This window comes from Herpailurus yagouaroundi, unplaced genomic scaffold, assembly GCF_014898765.1.
Source record: "Herpailurus yagouaroundi ecotype Mexico unplaced genomic scaffold, PumYag 193, whole genome shotgun sequence".
NCBI lineage: Eukaryota > Metazoa > Chordata > Mammalia > Carnivora > Felidae > Herpailurus > Herpailurus yagouaroundi.
Window position 1 is genome coordinate 1,313,808 of NW_024412424.1, and position 27,544 is coordinate 1,341,351.

The 27,544-nt window shown below is 48.6% G+C and overlaps 1 protein-coding gene and 1 long non-coding RNA gene across 2 annotated transcripts in view; one reads left to right on the plus strand and one right to left on the minus strand.

The window, feature by feature from the left end:
* LOC121010954 (uncharacterized) overlaps positions 1 to 10,899 on the plus strand; it is a 13,436-nt gene extending 2,537 nt beyond the window's left edge. Inside the window, exons 3-5 of the long non-coding RNA XR_005781436.1 lie at positions 3,494 to 3,557; positions 4,216 to 5,470; positions 10,889 to 10,899. This is a non-coding gene — a long non-coding RNA (uncharacterized LOC121010954). The remainder of the gene's footprint in view (positions 1 to 3,493; positions 3,558 to 4,215; positions 5,471 to 10,888) is intronic.
* Positions 10,900 to 14,534: 3,635 nt separating this feature from the next.
* On the minus strand, positions 14,535 to 26,913 carry SMIM7 (small integral membrane protein 7). The gene is made up of 5 exons (XM_040444828.1): positions 26,779 to 26,913; positions 26,655 to 26,696; positions 26,116 to 26,168; positions 20,907 to 20,997; positions 14,535 to 15,663 (listed from the first exon to the last, which is right to left on the minus strand). Exons 1-5 carry the CDS (start codon positions 26,802 to 26,804, stop codon positions 15,648 to 15,650), a joined length of 228 nt encoding a protein of 75 aa, XP_040300762.1. The 5' UTR covers positions 26,805 to 26,913; the 3' UTR covers positions 14,535 to 15,647.
* Positions 26,914 to 27,544: the final 631 nt, after the last annotated feature.

Consider the following 27,544-nt stretch of genomic DNA (forward strand, 5'->3'; position numbering starts at 1 on the left):
GGGCTCGAACTCATGGACCGCGAGATCGTGACCTGGCTGAAGTCGGACGCTTAACCGACTGCGCCACCCAGGCGCCCCTCACCTAGCAAGACTTTCTGCTTCAAGAGACACTTGAAATGGCTCCTATCAGTTACACAAAGGCAGGGCTCAGGGTAAATCCGCTTTGCTGTAATGGTTCTTCTTCAGCAATGTGTCCTTTAAATTAGGTTCAGAGGACATCCACCCCACTGTCCTGAGAAGACAAGATATTTTGTGCTTGTAATGCCCCTGAAAAGGCTGCCTTACCTCCTAGTGAGGTGGCTCCCCAAAGGGCAAGAGGCTCCGAGCCCATGACTTGCCCTTGCCATGGGAAGTGGCAGGAAGGTAGTTTTAGGAGCCTGAGCGTAGAGCGTCCTCAGCCAAGCTTGGAGGTAAAGGGAGTGGGCTCGTTTTACTGTAGGCCCAAGCCGCATAAGCAAGGGCATCACAGAAGGGAGCTGCGAGCAGGCCGGTTCACACAACTACTTAGGACCAATCTTCCACAGCAACACCACATGGTGGCAAGTAATAACAGCAGGGGCTCGCCCAGCGGACTCATTTCTGAAGTGAAAGGAGGCTGTACCCCCTTTAGACACCTACACCCCTGGGAGCTGCGCAATTTAAAGTTATTGGACTTACCCCAATAAGGTTATGTGAGGCCTTCGATGAATAATAGGAAAAATGTGAGTAAACCACCACCCTACTCGGACCCCTTTGTTCGCTCTAAATTTAACATCTGGCGGGAATTTTTAAAAAACGCTGTCCTCTGTTAGTTCCTTCAACCCTATCAGTGATCTCGGAGATGGGCTTCAGAGTTCTGCTTGGCTTTGCGGCAAGTCCTGCTTATTCTAAAAGTGAAACTGATTTCAATTGGTTTTGAATAGTCCCCTGAAAGGTCACTGCTCTTAGCAAGGGCTTCAAAGACAGACAAGAGAACACAAATAATTTCACTGTGGGTCCAAGTAGGGGGATGCAGGCACAGAGCCTGCTCTGGAGGATCTAGTTTTGAAGCCAAGCACAGGAAACACGTTGGGGGCCCAGTAATACAACACCATAATTGTATGGTCTGAGCAGAGCAGCAGGTGCACCAGGGAGGGCAAAGCCACTGCGGATAGGAACACTACGAAAGATGCTGGGCAGCAATTCCAAATGTTCATACCCTTTGACCCAGTATTTCACAACTTCCAAAATGTATCCAAAGAAAGCAATCAGATGTAGACAAACGTGTACCTATGGGGAAGTAGACGGCAGCATCATGTGTACGGGTAAACAATTAGAAGCAACCCAAGTGTTCAGTAAAAGCAAAGTATGTAAACAAATTAGGGGTCGATTCGTGCAATTGGGAAGGTTACGGACAGAAAGGGACCACAAGGTTCTCTAACTCCACCTGGGTAGTGGTCTTGTTTTATGGTATACGCAACGTGTAGAAATTCACCACGCTGTACGTGACACTTTCAAAATAGATAAATAAAAAGATGTATAGACCGATGACAGATAATCTAGGCACTGAAATCAGTGCTGAACAACATGGGATGCTCCCGATTTCATATTAAATGTTAAAATGCAATATATGAACTATATATATTGCGATCATCATTTTGGTTTTATGAAAACATGTATACTTCTTGGACATGATGCACAGAAAAAATACTGGAACGAAAGAAGCCAAAATATTTACAGCTGTTCTCTCTGACAGGCAGAATGCCAGGTGATTTTTCTTATGACATTTGTGCCCGAAGTTCCCCATTTTCTAGAATGAAGATGTGGTGTGTCCTCGTCCTCTCATCCAGTGCTGGGGTTATTCTGACCTCTAGTAGCCTCCAGCCATCATCTTCTGACTCGGACACAGCTAATCAGAAGCGTGCCCGTAATCTCCAAAATCCTGAACGTGGATTTGCCATCAGGCCTCCTGACGGATGTCCATCTAAATCCTAACAGTGTGCATTTTGCCCACTGCCCCAGTTTTGAATTCTTCTTAGTAATAAAGAGAATGACATTTGTTGAGTCCCTGCTACATGTCAGGTTCCACACTGAGGGCTTTACATGAGGACCCAGATGAACCCCTCCGGACAGTCAGGCCCCTGTGTCAGTTCCCCCTCTTGACGCTTGATGGCAGTGGGGGGAGGGGTGCTACAATTCGCTCTAGAGAATGCAGTGGAACCATGCTCTGCCCGGTGTAGGTTAAAGCTTTAAGAAGGCCTGGCAGTTACCACCCAACCCAGCAAATCCACTCCTAGCAATCTCCCCAAGAACACTGAAAACCTACACTCACAGACTTGTACAGGTAAACGTCCACAGCAGGACTATTAACAGGTACAAGGTACAAACACCAAATGTCCACCAGCTGGTGAACAGATAAATGAGATGTATATCCACACACTGGAATATTATTCAGCCATGAAAAGGAAACTAAGAGAAGCAGCATCCACCTTTGCAGTCCTGGGAGCATAGAGCTGCCATGTCACAATCTAGTGGCTGTGCTAAAAGGCACTTTGGCAAGAGCTAGTGACCCAAGGCCTCTGTGAAGGAGAACAAGGTTCCCGGTGACAGAGAACACCAAGCCCCATATGCCTAACCCCAACAGGCTGGGACAACTCAGGTGAGGTGCCAGGCAAGTGAGTTGAGAACCTCTTGGGGCTCAGAGCTGGCTCCACTGCGCCCCAGCCAATTTCCTGCCCAAAGAACTGTGACTCCTAATAGTAGAGGTTTTTAAGCCACTTAGTACTGGGGTCATTTGTTACTCAGCACTAGCTAAGAGAGACAGGGTTGCTAATGTAACCTCAAGGGACACATGAGGAAGATCCGGAGCTTAAACAGAGAGGAGAGGGGCGCCTGGGTGGCTCAGTCGGTTGAGTGTCCGGCTTCAGCTCAGGTCGCGATCTCACGGTTCGTGGGTTCAAGCCCCTCATTGGGCTCTGTGCTGACAGGTCAGAGCCTGGAGCCTGTTTCGGATTCTGGGTCTCCCTCTCTGCCCCTCCCCCACTCGCGCTCTGTGTGTGTCTCTCTCTCTCTCTCTTTCTCAAAAATAGATAAACGTTAGGAAAAAAATTAAATGGGGAGGAGACTCACACACAGCCACGTCACCAACAGTGCAGCTGGGATTCCAGACGGAATCTTTCTGATGCGGCTACTTAACTCCTCGGCCCCTCCCGCCTGGTGTTGGTCTTCGGCCGTGTGTCTCCTGTGTTTCTGTCCTCTCCTGAACCCGTGCCCTGTCTCATTCTTCTCGCCTGCTGACAGTTCTCTCCTCTGACCTGCTGCACACACACGTCCAGGCAGCTGATTTTCTTTTAAGCTTTAATTACCTTCTTTATTACGCTGACCTTCAGCTAAGTACAGGGTAACAAATAATCACACATAAAAACAACACAGTGCACATAGTCTTAACACACCCACTTAGGCATGAAGAAAATAAAGGATCAATCTGCCTCTCTTTTGATTCCACTTTTCCACTACTGCCCATGCTTTTTTCTAGTAGCTGCGGGAACACTCCTACGGATCCCTTTCATTCACCTTTAATTCTTTGGAAGGCAGACCAGGTAAATACGCTTGTGAAACTGTAAAACTGACTTTGTCTGCTTTTGGCTTACAGTCATAAAATTATTCTCGCCTTTTTTTTTAATTAAAAAAATGTAATGTTTATATTTGAGAGAGAAAGAGAGCGCGCACAAGCAGGGGAAGGGCAGAGAGAGACGGAGACAGAATCTGAGGCAGGCTACAGGTTCTGAGCTGTCAGCACAGAGCCTGACGCGGGGCTCGAACCCACGAACCACGAGATCATGACCTGAGCTGAAGTCGTCCCTTGCCTGAGCCACCCAGGCCCCCCTTGCCTTTTCCTTTTTTAAAAAAAGACCTCCAAAAATTTGCCAAAATTGTGTTTCTGAAATGTTCAAATAATCTCATCACTTGGCCAGGTGGTCTAAATCACTTGTTAGATTAGAGGCTATTATGTATTACATATGCATACATATGTAAATATTATACGGCAAAATATAGAGAATATATTATGGTTTCATATTCTCTCAGTTACTCTGGTGAGGCAACGAAATAAGATCAGTAACTGTTCTAATGCTCTAGTGAATGATTTTGATAAACATTTTCTTTAAGCATCTCCAGAAATAAGATCAGATCACCCTTTCTACCTCAGTAAAGGAATTGCAGGATAAAGTCAATTTATTGTAGCTTTTTCTGTTCCAGATGGTCTTGCCGACAGACAGTTTGGATCTTCTTGCCCCCTGCTCTAAAAACTCAGGGACCTCGGCTCACGTAAACCCCTGGCCTTGTGAGCCACGCCCCCTCACCGGCACACACATCACATGCTACAATGTGACACACATAAACGGCCCATCTTCCCGACCAGCCTTATTCCTCACCATCCCTAAGTGGGTTTTCTCCACTCCTGCACACTGGTCACCTAGCTATCCAACCAGGTGGCCTGGCCCTTGCTTCTCAGAGGAGTGACCTGGCTAAAGTCACATGACTGGATTTTAGACAGGATTACGACTGCAGCCCAAAGCTCAGGGGTCCCAGACTGGCAGAGAAACGCATGAACCAAATCAGCTGCAAGCCACTTCCCCAAGGAGCAGACAAGGGCCAAGGGACTGATGTCAGAAAGCAACCAGGAGCAGACAGGAGCCACAGTCAAAGGCCCAAACTGGCCAATGGAATGTGTCAGAAACAAAGGCACAGTGTTGTGCCTCAACCCAGAAAGCAATGCGATGCTCTAGAAAACACGCCCTACAAATACTGCAGGCTATATATACAGAGAGGAGTGTCAAGTCCTGACGAGACCGGGTCCTGAGCCATCGCTGTCACAGACGGAGAAACTGAGGCACTAACAGGACCAATGACCTCTCCCCAACATCACTGGCACGTGAGGGACAAGGGAACGACTCGGAGCGCAGGCCCACGATCCCCTCCCCGCCGTTCCCAAACCCCATAGCTCAAAAAGCCCAAAGAATTTCTTTAAGTTTGCGCCAGGCCCGTGTGGTTGACAAAGGCTGTCTGAGGCCATTCCACCTTTGTCTGTCCAGCTCTGTGTGAATGTTACGAAGTCTGGCTACAGAAGTGTTACTTTTTGATGAGGGAGCGCGGCCAGCCCAGATACCTCGGGGTATCGTGTCACGTATAGGACACGCTGCTGGAAAGTGCAAGTTCTGAATCCGGAGTTGGCTCGGGTGCCCCGGGCCTCCGGACACGTCTTATGGATAAGGGTGGCCTGAGATCCACGTCAGCGAGCAGGTGGAATGAGCCCAAATAAAGGTGTTTGGGGGCGGGCGGGGGGTGGGGGGGGAGCAGTGCAGCAGCACAGGAGAAGGGCCAGGGGACGAGGCTTCACGTCAGCTCTGCTGAGGACACCGGGAGACCTTGGGCAAGTCACTTCCCTGGATAGGCCTTCAATTTCCTCATCGGGAAAAACGGGATGACGGCGATCCTTTGGACACCCCTCGTTGTGCCTCGTAGTTAAAAAAACTAAATTAGAAAAAATAAATAAATAAAAACCACGGCCTGGGGCACCTGGGTGGCTCAGTGGGTTAAGCGTCCGACTTCAGCTCAGGTCATGATCTCACGGCATGGGTTTGAGCCCTGCATTGGGCTATCTACTGTCAGCAAAAACCCCCTTCCAATCCTCTGTCTCCCTCTCTCGGCCCCTCCCCCACTCATGTTCTCTCTCTCTCTCTCTCTCTCTCTCTCTCTCTCAAATAAGTCAACTTAAAAAAAAGTGTTAAAAAAATAAAATAAAAACCACTGCCTGATGGGTACACGTGAAATCAAGCACTAGTCTCCCTTTTTGTGTGTTTATAATTTTCCAGAAGAAAGTTAAAGACGAAAAAAGAAGTCACACAGCCAGGCCTGTTTGTATATGTGCTGTCTCTGGCTGTTTTCACACTGCAAAGGCTGGGTTGCACAGTTGAGAAAGAGACTGTGTAGTCCTGCAAAGCCAAAAGTATTTACTGTCTGGCCCAGTGTTAGGCCTGATAACATCACCCCACCCCCAACGAGATCCTGGCCATAATACAGCACTTGGAACCTGTAAACAAATTGTGATACATGGTAAGAGAGAATTAAGGTTGCAGATGGAAGTAAGGGTGCTAATCGGCTGACCTTAAGATAAGGAGATTATTCTGGATAATCCCAGTGGGGGGGGGGGGGTGGGCAACGTAATCACAAGCGTCCTTAAATGGGGAAGAAAGCAGAATCGGAGAAAGATGGCATCTTGACAAAGACCAGAGCAGCCACTGCTGGCTTGGAAGGTGGAGGGAGGACGGGGCCACGGACCAAGAAGGTGGACAACTTCTAGAAGCTACAGGCAAGGCGAGGAAACAGATTCTCCTCGAGGGCCGCCAGAAGCAGCCAGCTCTGCCAACACCTTGAGACACCATTTTGGGCTTCTGACCTCCAGGGCTATATGACCGCACATCTTATAGTTGCCACAAGGGCAACTCCCACAAGGCCCCGGATGAAGAAAGCTTACCACTCTCTCTTTCAGACGCGGCTGCCCCATGCGAGGTTTCTGCAGTGAAACACACTTGAAATGTAGCTACTCGCTTGACTCAGCAGTCGGGTTTTTAATTTTAGTTCATTTGAGATGGACACTGAAATAGCCACGTGTGGCTAGTGGCTACCGCACAGCATCATTGCCACAAAGCGTGGTCCGGGGACCAGCGGTACGGGCATCACCCGGGAGTTGGGTGAAATGAGGAACCTCGGCCCACCCCCACCCCTCCCACCCCCGTCTGCTATGCCAAATGCACACTTTGCCAAGACCCCTAGGGGATTCATGGGACATCACAGTCTGAGATGCTGAGGTCAAAGCTATCATCCCACTCACATGCAAATACTTCACTACGGAACATCAGGAAACATAGTCCGTCTGCACCAGTTGTTAGGGTCGGCTTTCCCGGACCACGGGGAGTTCTCTGAAGTTTTTAATGCCTCGAAGCACACTATTAGCCAAACACACGGACTTCACTGCTCCTGAACCTCTACTACAGGGCAGACCTTTGACCGTCTATTGTGGACTGAGCTCCACCCTCTCAAAATTCACGTGAAAGCTTTAACTCCCAAAGTGAGGGTTAACCCTACCTGTGGGGATAAGGCCTTGAGAGGGGTAACTCAGGTTAACTGAGGTCGTAAGGCTGGGCCCCTGATCCAGTATGGCCGGTGTCCGTGTCGGAAGAGAGATGCACATGCGTGTGCACAGAAGACAGGCCGTGTGAGCATACCGCAAGAAGGCCACCATTTGCAAGCCAAGGGGAAAGATCTCACCAGGAGCCAACCATGCTGGCACCTTGACCTGGGACTCCCAGCCGCCGGAACCGTCGGTTTTTTAAGCCGCCCGGTCTGTGACTACAACACTACCTCATTTAGGCTTCACAAAACCCCATCAAGGTCTTTAAAAAATTTTGTTTTTTAAATTTCTTATTTTGGGAGACAGAGAGCGACAGAGTGGGAGGGGCAGAGGGAGAGGGAGACACAGAATCCGAAGCAGGGCTCCAGCCCCTGAGCTGTCAGCCCAAAGCTCAACGCAAGGCTCGAACCCACCGACCGCAAGATCACGACCCAGGCCGAAGTCGGACACTCAACCAACTGAGCCACCCAGGCGGCCTGAGATCTTTTCATAGAACTAATGACAGAGGCGCCTGGGTGGCTCAGTTGGTTGAGTGTCCAACTCTCGATTTTGGCTCAGGTCACGATCCCAGGGTCGTGGGATCGAGCCCCACGTCGGGCTCTGCACTGATAAGCGTGGAGCCTGCTTGGGATTCTCTCTCTCTCTCTTCCCCCCCGCCGCCCCTCTCACCTGCTCATGCTCGATCTCTAAAATTAAAAATTTTAAAAAGGTTTAAAAAAAAGTAATGACAGGGGCGCCTGGGTGGCACAGTCGGTTAAGCGTCCGACTTCAGCCAGGTCACGATCTCGCGGTCCGTGAGTTCGAGCCCCGCGTTGGGCTCTGGGCTGATGGCTGGGAGCCTGGAGCCTGTTTCCGATTCCGTGTCTCCCTCTCTCTCTGCCCCTCCCCCGTTCATGCTCTGTCTCTCTCTGTCCCAAAAATAAATAAACGTTGAAAAAAAAAAAATTAAAAAAAAAAAAAAAGTAATGACAGCAACGAAAATAACACCACTTACTGAGTGTCTGCTGCATGTGAGGCACGTTATAGGTGTCATGGCTCTCTCCCTCACTGTCCCCATATCACAGATGAGGACATGGGGGTACAAAGATGCCAATGCACTGCCCCCCATTACACTCTGTAAGGGACAGAGCCTGGGTCTGGCCCAGACCTCCATCTTGCTTTCTAACATAACCATCTTTTCCACTCTTTCCCCTGATTCACAGTAAACTCTAATTAAATGCACTAAAGCTTTATTCCCTTTAAAATAACTTCTACAACTCCCCCAGCATACTCCACACTCTGTGGCCCACATTTACCACGAACGGCCACAACGATTAATGTGAACCAAACGCAGGCCAACAGGAACCACCCATAAGATGTCTCAAAAAAAAAAAGAAAAAAAAAGAGTACTGTCTAGGGGCACCTGTGTGGTTCAGCCGGTTAAGCATCTGACTCTTGATTTTGGCTCAGGTCATGATCTCACGGTTCATGAGTTCGAGCCTATTGGTCTCTCTGCTGACAGTGAGGAACCTGCTTAGGATTCTCTCTCCCCCTCTCTCTCTGCCCGTCCCTCCTTTTCTCTCTCACAAACCAAATAAACAAACATTAAAAATACATACACTGTCTAGTCTAGGGAGTCAGCAAACCTTTCTGTAGAGTCAGACAGTAAATATATTCAGTTTTACGGGCCAGATGGTCTCTGTCGCAAGGACTCATTGTCCCAAAAGCAGCCACTGATGATACATAAATGAATGGGCGTGGCGGTGTTTCAATAAAACTTTATTTATGGACAAAGAACGCACAATTTCCTTTCATTTTCTTCTCGATCCTTTACTGACCATTAAAAAAATGTAAAAACCATTCTGTCTGGCGGGCCACGCAGTCAGGGGGTGAACCGGATGTGGGCGGCAGTCTGTTGACCCCCAGTCTCATCCAAAACAACCCACAGGTCACACAGAAAACTACAGACAGACACAGAATTTTCTAATCGAAAAATGTGGACTTTGAATTTCTCACTAGTTCTAGACCCCTTTCGCCCAATTTCCCGTGAGGAATGCTCACTATTACCAAACTCTCATTTCTAGCAACTCTCGAGTACTAGAGAGGGGCTCGAAGAGAGTCAAGCACTTTTCTCTGTGGAATAATGCAAATCAAGGGAATAATGAAAACAAGCCCCTGAGTAGAATTTACATCTTTCTTTAACAAAATAACATGCTGGGGCGTGTGGGTGACCCGGTCGGTTAAGCGCCCGACTTCGGTCAGGTCATGATGTCACAGTTCGGTTCCTGAGTTTGAGCACTGAGCCGGGCTCTCTGCTGACAGCTCAGAGCCTGAAGCCTGCTTCAGAGTCTGTCTCTCTCTCTCTCTCTCTCTCTGTCTCTCTGCACCTCCCCCCGTGCACACTCTCTCCTGCTCTGTGTCCCAAAAGTAAGCAAACGTTAAAAAAAATTTTTAAATACCATGCCTTCTGCTCTATACGCAAACAGCACACATCTTTCATCAACACGGGAAAACATCGGGAGGTTTGTCAAATATTTCATAAACACAAATTTGGTTAAGAAGGAGATAATGAAATGGTTGAAATGAAACGAAAATGCCTCACTAATGACAGCCTCACTGGCTTTTCAAATCTAACCACTTCAGAGGAGAGCCGATCTCATTATCACGTTGCACGGCTGCACGGAAAGAGCTCCCACTCGGGAGAATTCACAGGGAGCCCAGGAGCCATCTCTCCCCAAACTATCAAGAGGAATAACATTCCATTTTGGTCTATTAAGCACAGCTCTTGAAAATGGCTGGCTCGATTTTCAGCAAATTCGAAAAACATATTTGCAAAATGTTTATGAAAACCGAGACCACGAGGTGTGCGGATGACTCCACCCGAGGGCCGTGGGGGGGCGGGGGTGGGGAAGGGGAAGGGCACCTTGAGATTCTCTATCATCCCCTAGCTCCAGGGTCAGCAAATGTGGCACGTGAATGGGCCAGAAAGACAGTATTTTCAGGTCTGCGGGGCAGATGGTCTCCGTCACATCTCTGCCATTGTAGCAAGAGAGCAGCTAAAGCAGCCTTAGACGATACCTATCCGGAGGGCGGTGGCTGGGTGAAAATAAAAACTTTATTTACAAAAAAACAGGTGGCGAGCCGGGCTCTGCCTGGGAACCACAGCTCCTGACCTCTGCTCTAGAACAGCGGGACCTGAAGTGCAACGAGAAACCCACCAAACGAGGGACACGTTCCACTCAAAGGGCAGGTGCTGCAAACGGTGGCCTTGTTTTCATTCTCAACGTGCAGCTCCCCACCTTGGCCGTGACTCCATGCAACATGCTCCAGGGCAAGCAGTAGTTTACTTAGATGGTGGTGAAGGTCCTTAACCCTCAGGATCAGGGTAGACAGCCAACCGGTGTGATGTCAACCACAGTAGCTTTCACGAAGAAACAGTTATCTGGGTGGCGCCTGAAAACCGCGTCCTTATTAACAGGTTAAGCAAACTGAAGCAGCCGGAGATCACTCCCGGCCAAAGCTGATGGGGATCTAGAACCCAGTTCTTGTACATAGGAACATACGCTACGCTCAGTATGAACAAATGAACAAACAAAGACACAAATTATCCAAGATTCGTTTTTCTTTGGAGTTCTCAGCTCAAAGCTGTCAAGATGATCTCTTTTTCTTTTACCTTTTTTTAATGGTTTTATTTATTTTCTTGAGAGAGAGAGAGAGTGTGTGTGGGCAGGGGAGGGGCAGAGAGAGAGGTCAGCAGAGGAGCCAAAGCAGGCTCTGTGCTGACAGCAGTGAGCCCGATGTGGGGCTCGAACTCACAAACTGTGAGGTCACGACCTGAGCTGAATCAGATGCTTCACCAGCTGAGCCACCCAGGTGCCCCAAGGTGGATCTTTTTTAAAAAGTGACCCTGAGGGGTGCCTGGGTGGCTCAGTCGGTTAAGCGGCCGACTTCGGCTCAGGTCATGATCTCACGGTCCATGGGTTCAAGCCCCGCGTCAGGCTCTGTGCTGACAGCTCAGAGCCTGGAGCCTGTTTCAGATTCTGTGTCTCCCTCTCTCTGACCCTCCCCCGTTCATGCTCTGTCTCTCTCTGTCTCAAAAATAAATAAATAAATGTTTAAAAAAAAATTTTTTTTTAAATAAAAAGTGACCCCGAAATTCATTAGGGATGATATACCAAATTGTTCATCACAATATTATTTATGAAAGACAAAACCCGGAGACAACTCAAGTTTCCATCAGCTGGGGACAAATTAAATTAATCACGACACATCATTACAATAACTTCTTTGCAGTTATTAAGAATGGTAACTGAAAAAAGAAAAAAAACACAGGGGCACCCGGGTGGCTCAGTCGGTTAAGCGTCTTGGCTTCAGCTCAGGTCATGAACTCATGGTTCGTGAGTTCGAGGCCCAATTCAGGAGGGCTGTCTGCTGTCAGCACAAACTCCACTTCAGATTCTCTCTCACTCTCTCTCTCCCTCTCTCTGCCCCTCCCCCGCACATGTGCATGCATGCGTGCGCGCTCTCTCTCTCAAAAATAAACATTAAAAAAATAAAAGAACCGTAACTGTAGGAAAAAATACAGAAATGTATCATCAGATGAGAAAAGCAGGCTAGAACACACAAAGATACAATTTATGTCATGAAAATGTATGCCCCATACCCAATGCACATGCACAGAGAAAGAGCCAGAAAGATGTGTACCTTGAGTGACGCCCTCTGCGGGAATGTGATTATTGGTAGTTGTATCCTTTCGAGTAAAGCCGTATATTACAATTTATCTACAATGAACATGCGTTGGTAGTAAGAAACTTTAGAATAAAGCAAACAAAAGCCACTCCAGCTACCATAGTGGACCGGATGATGCAGCCTTCCTAGATACTCCAGAGTCACTGGTGAAGGGAGCCAGCGAAGGTCACAACGGTTATAGCAGTGGCATTTGTCAGAGTGGACAAAGTACAAGTTCAAAGCACGTACAAGAGGGCCAAGGTCAAAGAGAGATTTACTGACACCAGGCAGTAATTAAAACTGAGCACGGTGCAGGCGCTCCTGGGCGCCTGTCGATTAAGCGTGTGACTCTTCGTTCCAGCTCAGGTCAAGATTTCACGGTCTGTGAGTTCGAGCCCTGCGTTGGGCTCCACACTGGCAGTGCAGAGCCTGCTTGGGATTCTCTCCCTGCCTTTCTCTCTCTCTGCCCCTCTCCCGTTAGCGTGTGCATACTCTCTCTCTCTCTCTCAAAATAAATAAACTTAAAAAAGTTTACACACACACACACACACACACACACACACACACACACACAAAAGAGCACCATGGAGCCTGTCTGGCAACTCAGAACCCAAGCTGGCTTCTCCACCATCAAACAACATCATATCCAGGCATGTATCTCATTCTATCGCACTTCATTGACGCCGTGTTTTCTACAAACTGACGGTTTGTGGCAACTAGCTTCTTGGCCCCATTTTCCCAACAGCGTCCAATCACTTCACGTCTCTGTGTCACATTGTGCTAATTCTCACCACATTTCAAACTTTTTCATTATTAGTGTATTTGTTCCGGTGATCTGTGATCAGAGATTATGGCTCACTGAAAGCTTAGATGACGGTTAGCGCTTTTTAGCCATCAAGTGTTTTTTAATTACGAGTGCACGGGGTTGTTTTTTTTTTTTGATGTGATGCTTAATGTACAGTTACTAGACTAGAGTGTCTATAAACACAACTGTTATATGAATCGGGAAACCAAAAACTTGACTTAACTTGCTTTATTGCAATATTCGCTTTACTGTAGTGGTCTGGAACTGAACCCACAGTATCTCCAAGGTTTGCCTGTATACCGTTGTATATAAGGAAAATGCTAGAAAGGCAACAGGAAGATAGGAAAATGTTTCCTATGCTGGAAAACTGTTTCTAATTCTTTTTTTTAGTATTTATTTTTTGAGAGAGAGAGAGAGAGACTGAACACTAGCGGGGGAGGGGCAGAGAGAGAGGGAGACACAGAATCGGAAGCAAGCTCTAGGCTCTGAGCTCGATGTGGAGCTTGAACTCGTGAACCGCGAGATCATGACCTGAGCCGAAGTCGGACACTTAACCGACTGAGCCACCCAGGCACCCCTCTAATTTTTTTAAACCATACAATCGAGGGGCGCCTGGGTGGCTCAATCAGTCATGCGTCCAACTTCGGCTCAGGTCATGATCTTGTGGTCTGGGAGTTCAGGTCCCGCATCAGGCTCTCCGCTGTCAGCATGGAGCCCACGTGGGATCCTCTGTCCCCTTCTCTCTCAGCCCTTTCCCTGCTTGTGCGCTCCCTCTTTCAAAACTAAATAAACATAAAAAAATGAAAACCAAAAAAAATAATAATAAAAACAAAACCAATACAATTGCTCTTTAAAGGTGTGTGTGCACAAATGTAGGCAAAGGAGAGAAAATGCAGGCAGTGAGGACACCCACACCGAACATTTAAGCTTGCTGAACTTTTCAATCGCCCCAGGCAGATGGGACCCTCAGACCCCTTTTGGAGACTGGAAACTGAGGCAAGGAGTGGGGAAGCAAGCAGCCAAGGTCTCACTAGCAAGGAGCAGAGATGCGACTCGAACCTGCAGCTAACTGACCCAGAAGCATGAGCGCTTAAATTCTGGGCAACCCTACGCACCCAAAACTCAAACGTCAATAATCTTTCACGTTAATGAGGGTTCTTGAAAAGCTTCCTCAAGATACACATCCATGAGACACAACTTTCAAAAGGTACAGCAGCCTCCGAAGCGATGCTGATGGGAGCTTAACAAGGAGATAACAGTTCTCTGGGGAAAAAAATACAACTATTGAAACAAAATCTCAATGACAGCATTCTCTTCGCAGAGCACGATTCACCCCCATAACATATGAATGCCTCTCCTCACTGAAACCTCAGCACCAGTCTGAATAAGGCGGCGAGGTTTCCTCGCACCACTGACACGGCTTGATGAGTGACCAGGCAAGATCTCGGCACATCTGTTCTGGCTGACAAGGACACAGGCCTGGGCGAAGCTCGATTCGGCCGCTACGTTCCCCAGCGACTTACAAACCACATGCCCGGGTGTGACAAGGGAATAAATTATACAAGCAGTGAAGGAGAATGACGTTGGCAAAGCAGCAGTGAGAGCGGATTTGACCCGAGTCTAGCAAAACCCCGCTGCCGTCACCGGCTCTTTCTATACTGCCAAGAGTGGCCGGGTCAAAAATCACATTGGCCCAATTCCAGCCGCACATTTATTCACGCAAAATCTCAAAAGGGAAACCTAAATATTGCCTCTTTTCTGACTTTTTCACAGCCTCCGAAATGAATTCTCAGTGTTCCCCCCAGTGTAGTTCATAACAACTCGGGCTGGAAGTCAACTAACTTCTTGGTTAAAAAATGTATAAACAAAAGATCCTTTTTAGAAATGAGCTTTATTTTCAATGCGACTCAGTTCTGCAAGTCTACAGGTTTACTTGGTTACTTCTTCCTCCCGTCAGGTTTACCTACAAATCAGGATTTCAAAAACCACAACGAACAAATCAAACACCGGCAGGATCCGGGTGCTGACCACCGGCATTTCGTCTTGGCAATAAAAGGCCTCCCTTTCAATGAAGATTCTGTGCAAAATGCTAGATTTCCTCGAGTGAGGCTCCTTGTTTTTCAACCTTGAAATCACTCACTTGAAAATCAGACCCGGAATTCCAAACTTTGAGAACTGGGTCCTGATACCCCCCATGGACGGCACCCTCGTTCCGAAAATGATACAATTAATGGCCCCAAAAGTGACTTTAACAGAGGACTTCAAGGCAAGGCGAAGTTTCTCCTAACACCCACATCTGCCTGCTCTGTACCTCTCTTCCATGGGAATCGGTAATACTTCACCCTTAAAGTCCTGGGGATGACCTCAGCTGCACTGAGTGGCCAAGCAGAGCCCATCGAGACAGGAAAGGAATTTGGACACAGGCCCAGCAACAATGAACTTGCTTGTTATTCGTAAATACAGTCCAGTAAAGAGGTTCCATCAAACTCAAAAGCCAACCTTTCTGTTTCAGATCCCTGGATGAAAATGATTTTTTCAAAACTTGGGTAATTGGAACCAAAAAGGATGGTTGTTAAAAATAAACGGAGAAATATCCAGAAGTGGGTTTCTAGCGGAAGCTTGGAAGAGGAATTCCGATCTAAAAAAACAATCTAGACATGTTCTTTTATCCGTAGGGAATGCAATGTTATCACATTCCCCTTCCATAAGCCCTCCTCAAACTCCTTCAGTAGTCAGCATTTCAGAGGAGAGACCAAAGTGAAAAGATCTTTGAAAAGAAAACAATGACGTGGCTGGGAAACCGTGTGCAGCTTGGCGAACATTTTTTTCCACCCACCACGAACTTGGGCTTTCTGGGAAGATCGCTGGTTTTCCAGTCAAAACCATTCTTGAAGTCATCAGGAACGGAGGAAGGGAGACCCGGCATCTGGGAAGGTGGTTCCTGGTTCCTGGTTCCTGGTTCCCGGGAAGGCGTATATCTGGGGCTCAGGAGCCAAACAGCCTGGAAAAGTCGGAGGGCAGAAATGTACATGAAGATGCGAACGAAGCAAAGCTATTGCTCTGAAAACACTTTCAGAAGATTTTTTATGTTACTATTAAGATTATTTTGTATCCTTTATAATTTTGTAAGTGATTTTTCTGTTACGCAACGTGAACATACTTAACACTACCAAACAGTACATTTTATTTTTTTTTAATGTTTTTATTTATTTTGAGACAGAGACAGAGCATGAGCAGGGGAGGGGAAGAGAGAGGGGGGAGACACAGAATCCGAAGCAGGCTCCAGGCTCTAAGCTGTCAGCACAGAGCCTGACGCGGGGCTTGAACTCACGGAGTGTGAGATCACGACCTGAGCTGAAGTCGGAGCTTAACCGCCTGAGCCACCCAGGCGCCCCCAAACAGTACATTTTAAAAAGAAGAAAGCTATTTAACAAAGTATCTACTTCATCAGAATCTGTAACATTTTAGCCCATTCTCTATTACTGCCAGTCAGTGATGACTTTCATAAATTAAAAAAAAAAAAAGATATTAACGTTATTCCAGTGAAGGAAATCCTGAACAGGGAAGGCCTGGAAACTGTACAAATGTCCATGAAGTTGAGAATGGGTATGTAAGTTATGATAGAGGTTTACTGGGGAAAACCACAGGGCTGTTAAAAAGATATATATGGTGGGGGGTTGCCTGGGTGGCTCAGTTGGTTAAGCATCTGACTTTTGATTTCGGCTTAGGTCATGATCTCACGGTTCCTGAGTTCGAACCCTGCATCGGGCTCTGTGCTGACAGTGTGGAGCGTGCTTGGGATTCTCCCTCTCCCTCTCTCTCCACCCCTTCCCTACTCTCATGTGTGTGCACGCATGCACTCTCTCTCTCTCTGAAAATAAACTTAAAATACACACACACACACACACACACACACACACACACACACACACGGAACTCTGTTACCTTTACGACATTTCTATAAATCCAAACTCTTTCCAAAATAAAAAGCTTTTTTGAAAAAAAAAAAAAAAAACAGAAAGCGCAGGACCAACTGGATTACGACATATGCAAAAGAATGAAGCTGGATCCCTACCTCACACCATCTACAAGAATTAACTCAAAGTGGATCACAGACCTCACTATTAAAATTAGAAAACTCTTAAAAGAAAACTTAGGCCTACAGGTGCCTGGGTGGCTCAGTCGGTTGAGCATCTGACTCTTGATTTTGGCTCAGGTCACGATCTTGCAGTTTGTGAGTTTGAGCCCTGCTTCGGGCTTTGTGCTGACAGCGTGGAGCCTGCTTGAGGTTCTCTCTCTCCCTCTCTCTCTCTCTCTACCCCTCCCCTGCTTGCATGCTCTCTCTCTCTCAAAATAAATAAATACACTTTAAAAAAAAAAAAAAAAGAAGAAAGAAAAGAAATCTTGGGCTTAAATCTCCATGACCTCGGGCTAGGCAACAATTTCTTAGCTATTACACAAAAAGCACAAGTGACAGAAGGAGAAATAGATTGGAGTCTACCAAAACTAAGATTTTTTTTGTGCTTCAAAGGACACCATCGAGAAATTGAAAAGACAACTCCCAGAATGGGAGAAAATACTTGCAAATCACATATCTGATAAGGGACTGGGATCCACACTGTAAAAAGAACTCTTACAACTCAGTAATAACCCAACTAAGAAATGGAGAAAGGATCTACACATTTTTCCAAAGAAGATATACAAATGACCAATAGGCACATGACAAGACGCTCGACGTCATTCACCATCAGGGAAATGCAAATCAACCCTTACATCCACTAAGACGGCTCGGCTCTCATCAAAAAGACCGACAATCGCAAGCGTTGGCAAGGGTGTGGGGAAACTGGAACCATCAGACGCTCCTGGTGGGAAGGCACACTACTGCAGCGACTTTAAAAAATAGTCTGGCAGAAGCTCAAAAGGATAAATATAGAGTGACCCTAAGACCCAGCAATCTCACTCCTCGGTATTTACCAGACAGCCTCGAAAACGTGTGTGCGAATGTTTGTATCAACAATGTTGGAGACAGCCGAAAAATGGAAACATCCCAGATAGCCATCAACGGATGGATACAAAAACAAGCCGAGGCGCAGCCATACAATGGACTATTCTTTGGCCACAGAAAGGAATGCAGTGTTGACATGCCACGGCATGTCGGAACCTACGAGACATCACGCTGAGTGAAAGAAGCCAGACACAGAAGGGGCCACACACTGTTGCGATTCCATTTATGCGAAATACCCAGAACAGGCAGATCCATAAAGAAAGCTGGAGGGAGGGGAGAACAGGCAGGAACTGCTTAATGGGTCCGAGGTTTCCCTTTCGGGGGTGATGAAAACGTTCTAGAATTAGATGGCCGTGGTGGTTTCACAACCCTGTGAATATACGACAAAACACTGAGTTGTGAACACCAACTTGCGCTTTTTTTGTACTTATTCATCCTTTTCCGTGGTTTTACACGCTCGTGTTCTCCCGGTCCTCCTCTCCCCAACACTTCAGTATGAAGATTGCAACGTAGAGAAGACTTAACAGAACGGTTCAGTGAACACCCACATATACACCACCTCCATTCTGCAATTAACACTCTGCTGTACAGGGTACCTGTCAATCTGTCTCCCTTATCTTTGATGTGTTCCCAAGTTAAGCTGCAGACGGTAATACTCTCGGTCCCTAAACCTTCAGGCACATTTCTCTCTGTATTTCAAGTTTTTCGTGCCTTTTTAAAATTTCCAAAGTAGCTCAGCTCATGCAATACAGAAGTGGGTGCAGGGAACTGTGAACCATCCCCTCAGGCCCTGTTAACCTCGTGAGCGGTCACAGCATGGTCACCTCTGAGCATGGTCACGTCTGCGGACAGCCTGGAGTAGATCCGTCCAACTCCCTGCCTGGAAGTCTCCCCACACACTTCAGGCATTTATTTAATGTTTACCGCGTGCAAATCACAACTGAGGCCAGAGTGTGCATTTAAGTGACATCCAGCCGCCTTTGCTTTCAAAACACTCCCCTGTGTAGACAGAAGTTTTAGCACACCATCAGTGACGGTACCAACGGTCGTACGGGCGTCCTTTGAATTACCTGACTATTCCCCTGTTCTTGGACAGTTAGGTGATTTCCACTTTTGTTTCGATTTCTTTTTTTTGTAGCAAAAGTAGAACAGCTTTTATTATTTAAAAAGCCTTTGTTACTTTGAACACATCTAAGGCCTTATTTTAATTTTTGAGAGACACAGCAAGCACATGAGTGGGGGGGTGGGGCAGAGGGAGAGAGAGAGAATCTGAAGCAGGCTCCAGGCTCGGCACAGAGCCTGATGCGGGGCTCGAACCCACGACCCCGGGATGACGACCGGAGCCGAGGTGATTTCCAGTTTTTTAATATCCTGGGAAAGCCGGTCACTGCCTCCCTGACAGGGCCCTTTCTGAAAAAGATCTTCCCTCCCTGTGGCCCCTACTGGAAGAGCCGGCCTAGGTCAGAGGTCGGCACACTCCCTGTGTAGCAAGTGGCACTGTAGGTAGTTTGGGCTTTGCAGGCCAGGCAGTTTCCATCACAAGGTTTCAAGCGCTCCACGGTAACCAAAAGCAGTCACAGAAATGGGTGTGGCCGCATGACAATAAAACATCAGGAAAACCAGGAAATAGATATGGCCCAAGGGCTGTGGTTCCCTGACGCAACCTAAGTGATTCTGCCGGCACCAGGACAACCCCAATCTAGTAGGACCTGGGTGACACCACGCTAGGCCAATCAGGCTCTGCTCTCAGGAAGCAGAATCAGCACACTAGGCTACAGACTAAGCCAGCCTTGGGCTAAGCTGGAACGTCACAGAGCCTGAGGCTACTACCATCCTGGTCACCGGCCAGCAGAGGAGCAGTAAAGGAAGCTAGCTGGGAGAGAAGGATGATGAAGCCGCTGGACAGAAAAGAACAAAATGATAAAAACACACCGAGCTCGCCCCTGCCCCAGGACCTTCGCGCGTGCTACGTCCAGTGCTACTGTGCTTCTCTTCGGTTCTGCAGATGGCAAGGCTGCCTCTCGTTCTTTAGGTTTTGATTTAAACAGCACTTCTCAGGGAGGCTCTTCCCGACCATTTCCCAAACTGAGAGCCTCCCATTTGCCTCATGAGTGAGGTTTTCCTATTTATTTGTTTTCTGTCCCTGTCCCATCTGCTATACTGTGTGCATTCACTGGTGGCAAGGACTATGGCTGTCTTGGTCTCAGCTATAAGCCCAAGGCACAGCCCGTGCTGGATAGTTGTGAATGAATGAAGGAATGAATGAAGGAATGAATAGGTGGGAACGTGGAAAGACCGAGGCTGGAGGAGCACCCGCAACACTGTTCTACCTCCTGTGAATCGTAGTTATGCTTCCCACGCTCTTCTGCAAATCCCCTGGGCTCTTCACGAGCCCTCTTTGTACCTGGACAGGCCTCAACCGAGCTCCCAAAGAGGGCCTCTCTGGGCATACATTGCGGTCCTCATTCTGGGCTCTAAAACACTTTCCAGTGACACAGTGAACCCCCCCTCCCCCCCATCTCCTAAGTCCTGAGTCCATCTCTAACAGCCACTGGACTGGCACAAGGTCCCCCCAGCAACCCTAAATTCTGCATCTCAATTATTCCGGACAGTTGATTTTCCTTCTCTCCGTCTTTAGGGTGAAGCAAGGGACCAGCCCAGCATGGACAAAACGCCAGATTCTCCTACCGTGTTTCCCGAGTCTGTTTACTAGGAGCCTCACAATTCATTAATAGCAGAATCAAAATTAAGGCCCCGCTGCTGGGAGGAAAACCAATGCGATTAGATTTGTTAAGCCTAATGAAGAAATGAAAAATGGGCACGAAAACAGAAAACAGCCTGAAACCCTTCTGCTGGCTTCCAGCAGGGTAGGAAGCAGGGACCCAGCAGCACACTGGTCATTCAAGCCACATTTTCCACCCTGGCAAGACACCGAGCATACACTAAACACTGGCAAGAGGTAACAGGGCCAAGGCTCGAGGGAAGGTATCTCTTGGCAGCCTCTGCTGAGGTACCAGAAACAGCCAGGACATGGAGAACACCGTGTTCCGGTCAACGCTCCGGCCTAGACCACAGTGACACAGTCTAACCCGTGTAGACCCTGGGAGAGTTCTTGTTTTGAAAGCAGAAAGCGTGACACCAAAGCGCCGACAGAGGAGACAGGGAACGACCACCAGGTGGGTCGATCTGGAGAACGACACTGCGGATGACATGGAAGGGGACAGGCAGGCTGGACTTACACGATCATGCAGAACATCATGAAGACATTCCACAGCGCGATGAAGATGCGGAAGTATCTGAGGCTCAGTAGGAACTCCCGGATGTTGTCACCTGCAAAGGCAGAAAGCATTTTTACAAGCACGGCTCACATGTCTGCTGTCACCGCCGCAGTGTGCTTCTGCAGCTTCCGCCCACCCCCATCCCACTACCCCACGTTCCGGGGGCAGCATGGCTTTCCCTGTGGGTCGCCTCTGCTCCCTGACCCTTGGCATTCTGGCAGTAGCTGCCACTGACCAACCCCTGAGAGCACCCTGTCCCCAGCCTCTGATTGGCTCAGGGAGGGAACATGTGACCCAAGTCTACCCAATGAGAGTCAGTCCTGAGATTTTTTTGTCTCAACCACTGGGAAGGTGGCATTTGCTTCCTGTCCATCTTTCTGGGCTAGGAAGTTGTAAGCCCAGTCCTTTGGGTCAGAGATTGGCAAACTGTGGCCCATGGGCCAAAGCCAGCCCCTCCCGCCTGTTTCTTTTTTTTTTTTAATTTTTTTTCAATGTTATTATTTTTTTTATCTTTTTTTTTAATTTTTGGGACAGAGAGAGACAGAGCATGAACGGGGAAGGGGCAGAGAGAGAGGGAGACACAGAATCGGAAACAGGCTCCAGGCTCCGAGCCATCAGCCCAGAGCCCGACGCGGGGCTCGAACTCACGGACCGTGAGATCGTGACCTGGCTGAAGTCAGACGCTTAACCGACTGCGCCACCCAGGCGCCCCTCCCGCCTGTTTCTATATGGCCTGTTAGCTAAGAGTATCTTTGATACTTTTTAATGGTTAAAAAAAATCAAAGGAGTATTTTGTGAGACACAAACGTTACATAAAATTCGTATTTCAGTGTCTATAGATAAGTTTTATCAAAATACACCCATGCCCCCTCATTTATATATAGGAGATAAACCTCAGAGCTATTGTCGATTTGGTTCTGGCTCCAGACCACTGCAATAAAGCAAGTCAAATGATTTTTTTGGCTTCCCAGTGCAAATAAAAGTTACGTTTACACTATACTATAGTCTATTAAATATGCAGCAGCATTACATCTAAAAAATAATGTAAATGCATTAATTTAAAAATTATTGGTGGGTGTATAGATGGCTTGATGCTCGGTTGAACATCCATCTGGCTCTTGGTTTCGGCTTGTGTCATGATCTCCCAGTTCGGGAGTTCGAGCCCCACATCTGCTGGGGATCCTCTCTTTTTGCCCTTCCCCTTCACTTGCTCTCTCTCTCTCTGAAAATAAATAAACTTTTTAAATTTTTTTTTCAACGTTTTTTTATTTATTTTTGGGACAGAGAGAGACAGAGCATGAACGGGGAAGGGGCAGAGAGAGAGGGAGACACAGAATCGGAAACAGGCTCCAGGCTCCGAGCCATCAGCCCAGAGCCCGACGCGGGGCTCGAACTCACGGACCGCGAGATCGTGACCTGGCTGAAGTCGGACGCTTAACCGACTGCGCCACCCAGGCGCCCCAAAATAAATAAACTTTAAAAATATATATATTGCTGGGGTGCCTGGGTGGCTCAATCAGTTAAGCACCCAACTCTTCATTCTGGCTCAGGTCATGATCTCAGGGTCTAGAGTCAAGCTCCCCATAGGGCTCCAAGTTGGGCATGGAACCTGCTAAAGATTCTCTGTCTCCCGGGGCACCTGGGTGGCTCAGTCGGTAAAGTGGCCGACTTCAGCTCAGGTCATGATCTCATAGTTTGTGAGTTTGAGCCCTGTGTCAGGCTCTGTGCTGACAGCTCAGTCTGGAGCCTGCTTGGGTTTCTGTGTTTCCCCCTCTCTCTGCCCCTCCCCTACTTGCACTCCGTCTCTCCTCTCCCTCAAAAATAAACACATTAAAATTAAAAAAAAAAAAATTCTCTCTCTCCCTCTCCCCGAGTGCAAGCACACTATCTCTCTCAAAAAAAAAAAAAAAAAAAATACTGCTAACAAATGTTAACCATCATCTGAGCTCTCAGCAAGTCATAATCACTGATCACCGAAACAAATAGAACAATGAAAAAATGTGAAAACCTGCTAGAATTACCAAAATACGACACACACAAAGTGGGCAAATGCTGTTGGGAAAATTGTGCCAACAGACCTGCTCGCTCAGGGTGGCCACACACCTTCAGTTTGTAAAAAACAAAATTCTCTGCAAAGCACAATAAAACAAAGTATGCCTGGATTTGCCATGGCTGCTTTCAAGGAACGGAGCTGAGATGCGGCACCAGAGAAGGTACGACCCACAGGGCACCTGGGTGGCTCAGTCAGTTAAGCATCCGACTCTTGATTTGGGCTCAGGTCACGATCCCCCAGTTTGTGAGTTCCAGCCCCGCGTCAGGCTCGCGCTGACGGCAATGCAGAGCCTGCTTGGGATTCTGTCTCCCTCTCTCTCCGCCCCTCCCCAGCTTGTGCGCACACGTGGTCTCTCTCCCTCTCAAAATAAGTAAATAAGCACTAAAAAAAAAAAAAAAAAAAGAGACAGAGAGAGAGAGAGAAAGAAGGTATGACCCACAAAGCCTAAAATGTTTATGATCTGTCCCTTTACAGAAAAATGTGCCAAGCCCTGCTCTCGGGTCACCTTTGTAAAAACAAGCAGCCTGAGAGTAAAACCAACCCAGAAGGACAAGGAGAGGATTGCATGCAGGGCGGCTGGTATGAGCCCTGAATCCAGGTGTGCCTGAGAACAGTCCTACCCTTGGGACGTTTCAACTTGCCTTACCCTTTGGCTGGGTTTTCAGTGTTTGCAGCTGAAAAAGGATTCACTCTAGTTCCCCGATGCCACAGAGCAGAACCCATTTCGAGAGGAAACAGCTTGGTACGATGAGACTCCAGAGATGTGGGTTCCAGAACCCTCCTTCAGGGTTTTAAGTCAATCGTCCTCCCTCACTGATCCTCCAGAATGAAATGAACGGGTCCAGATAGGGTAACCTACAAGCATGCTACCCAAAATGTCATCTCTAGACCACGGCTGTCCATTAAGTACAGAAAATACCACGCAGGAGCTCAGAAATTTACACGGCCACCCGATATGACAGCCATCTGGCATCACTGCGTCATCCAAGCACCAGATGAGCACACAGACTTGCTGAAGGCAGCTTAGATGAGTCCGGTATTGTTCAACCCACTGGGACAGCCACGTGCAGCTCAGCCCAGACTGCAGATGTCAAACGCGGGTCCATCCCCAACATGTCTGAGAGGCACTGCTCGGCAAGGCCCTTCCTTGAGCCCAGCATCAAAAAAAACAAAAAAAAACAAAAAAACAAAAAAACAGGCTCTCCTGCCATCAACGGGTGCTAACTAAAGGCCACTTGTTCCAGGCAGCAGCCAAGTGCAGGGGATACAGGGAGGAACGAGACAGGCATCCCTGCCCTAAGGAGCTCACACGGAGGACAAATACTAAACAAGTAATCACACACCTGATTATTCACCATGACAAGTGCCATGGGAGCATACAAAGGGGGCATCCAACCTAGCCCGTGCTGGGGAGCGGGGGTTAAGCGCTTCGAGGAAGTGTATATGCTCTGACCTTAAACTTGGGCAGGAGTTTACTGCCCTTCCACACAGGTGACCTTGGTCAGCCCCTGGCCTATAAATGCCCTAGCTTCCTCCTGTGTAAATGGGGGTGATGGGCAACTAGGAAGACCTCAGCACAGTGCCTGGCACCCAGACAGCTGCAGCCACTACTGTGTCAGGGGGTCAGCCAGGCACAGGGAGAGGGGCATTTTCTGCAGCAGCAGCAAGCACAAGATTACTAGCTGGAAGGAGACGTGCACAGAGCCCCTGATCACAAGGAAGCCACTGTTGTGACTGTCCTTATCGTGGACACTCTCACCACCACCAAGCCCTCCCACCTCCTACCCACCCCAGCTCCGATTTAGATCTATAGACCACAGCCCCAGGAGTTGGTCTAGTACCTTCCACAGAGTGGGTAAGCAATATACATATAGCTGCTGAATGAATGGATGTATGAACGAAAGAATGAATGGATGGATGGTCTAGTGACTGAGGGTAACAACCTGCGGGGTCCGAAAAAGCCAGGTTCCAATCAAGAGGCTGTCACTGGTTTACTATGTGACCACAAGCAAGTCAAGCCACAAGCCTGAACCTCAGTTTCCACACCTATAAAATGGGAAAATTCCCTTTACCTTTTAGGGGTGGAGACGGAGGGGAAATACCCATAGGAAGCACCTAAGGGGGCAGCCGCCACCAGGTAGGCCCCCAGTAAAAGGGAGCTGTCAGACTGTCATCAAATTCACTGCCCCTCAGGGTTCCTATTGTCCCTACGCAATGCTCCATCATAGCACCCACCGCCTTGGCTGCTCCCTGCTGTGTCCCCAGCATCCAGCACAGTGGCTGGCATGTGACAGGTGCTCAATAATGCTTGGTGAATGAATAAATGTATGGACACAGTAGTCATGTACACGTCTCATGTCTCAAACAGTCACATGAATAAATTCAGCAAGAAGTGTCAAACCTAGGGCCTCCAGAGGCCAGGCAGGTGAAATGATATCATGATGAGGGGCTGGGACGAGTAGAGGCCACCAGGCCCTGCTTCAACGGGGTCCTGGTTTTCTCAACTTCACCCAACAGGTGCCAAGAGGTTGCTTGAACCCTGAGCTGTAGGATGTTCAGATTTTCCTTGAAAAATTTTCTTGAAAATTCAGACAACTGAATTTTTACGTGACATCTGATTTATTTGAAAGCTAATGTTGGCATCTAATTAAAAAAGAAAAAACAGGTCTGCAGTACTCTGAAAGCAATGGCTACTTGTGAGGCTGTTCAGTTGCTCGTTCGTTCGTTCATTCATTCATTCATTCATTCATTCATTCATTCATGCTGGAAGACTGGCACCACAAGGGCACAGAAATGGGCCAAAACAAGTTGGAGCAAGTGTGAGGGGCAAATATTAGCCACATGGTATCATACATAAAGGAAAATTCTAACTGTACGAAGTTATATGAGTTCTGACTTATGCGGGAAGGGTTAGCAGGAGAAAGAAGGTCGACAGAGGTGAACAAAAGGAACAGCACATCCTCAGGCCTAACTCTCTCTCTCTCACACACAATCACACACGCACACACATACACACACACACACAGATTATTAAAAAGAAAATTGAGTTAAGGCTTGGCAAGAACAAATTGTCCTCTCTGAATGGACCAATTTCAGAGTCCAGAAAGGTGGTCTTACCTGTGCTGGGCTCCCTCGACTCCTCCCCAAAGCCCTGCGTGTCCTTCTTTTTCCTACAAAGAGGAACAGACAGTATCCACTTTCGGTGGGACATAAAGACCACTCAGTCCTCTGGCCCTGACCCTCAGCTCAGAGGGCCTCGGACACCGTTTCAGCTCTAGCCCTGCAGCGGACTTGGTGACCTCGGGGGGGGGGGGTTAATGTCCCTTTGGACCATCATCTACCAGCCAATCACAGCAAGGCCTGCAGCCACCAAGGTGGAGAGGTTAGTCTGTGGGTACGAAGGAAGGCTAAGAACTCTGGGGGGACGGGCCGGAGGCTCTCCGGGATGCAAGAAGGGAGATCGCCGTTAACGAAAAGTCTTGATTTCAAGTCACCATGGAGCGCAGGGTCACAGAAGGACAGACCAGGAAGGAGGCGTGGCCAGAGGGCTGGCTGGGACTTGGGGGCGTGGCCTACGACTTGGGGCGGGCTCACGCTCGTGGGGGCGGGTCTACGGGTCCCCTGGGTGGAGCCGCGATCCAAAGCGGCCTACTCACAGCTTAAAGTTGAGCACCGCCCCGGCGTTCATCAGCAGCGTCCTGCGAAGGGAGAATGAGGTTACCTGGGCCTCCCCTTGTCCCTCTTATCCCTCCTACCCCAGCCTCTAGCCCCCCTAATTACCCGAACAGCAGGATGTCCCCGATCATCGTTACGGCCGAAGCGTCCGTCAGAACCGGAAGCGGAAGCCTCGAAGAGGGAGGGGAGAGGAGCACAAACCGATCTCGAGACCAATCTCGAGGCCGCGATGGCGAGGGCTGGTCCAATCGAAGGCCAAGACATGCAGGGTCCCGCCCTCTGAAGGCCAGGCCCCTTTAGGAAAGAACAAGCGCCCCTTTTCTCTGGGAGGCCCGGAGGGTATTGAGGAGAGGGCGGGGCGATGGTGTGACGTCACCCGGGGCGGAGTCACCCGCGGCAGTATTAGGTTACGCACTGAAGGCGTGCCGCGCTGGAGTGAGGCCCCCAGCGCGCAGGAACATTAGTGCAGTAGCTTTATTTTCTGGGCTGGGGTCTCCGATGCGGCTTCTGGAGAAACCGGGCCTTCTGACCACTGAGATGCACAGGCGAATGGGTCCTGATGCAGTGGGCTCTAGGCACCGATGCCCGGGGCGGGGCGGGCGGGGGCTTCCTCCTGGGCCCCAGTGGAAGGCGGGGATCCCCACTAGGCTGGCGCTACGGGGGAGTGGGGGGGAGGGAGGAGGTCCCAACAGAGCTGTCCCTTCGGAGAACAGGGATCCCCGTGAGGAATGGAGATCGTAACTTACAGAGCCCCATAGAGGATTAGGGTCATGACAGCTCCACAGACAATTGGGGTCTTGTCCCTCTGGGATACGGGAAGATGGGGTTCACAACTGGTCGGGCCCCACAGAGGGTGCTGGTCCCGATCCAA

Coding starts and splice junctions, on each gene's coding strand:
- SMIM7 (XM_040444828.1), bottom strand. CDS start 26,804: ATGATCGGGGACATCCTGCTGTTCGG. Junction 26,169..26,654: donor GCGGTGCTCAACTTTAAGCT/GTGAGTAGGCCG, acceptor TCCTCTTTGTAG/GAAAAAGAAGGACACGCAGG. Junction 20,998..26,115: donor GTCGAGGGAGCCCAGCACAG/GTAAGACCACCT, acceptor CTGCCTTTGCAG/GTGACAACATCCGGGAGTTC.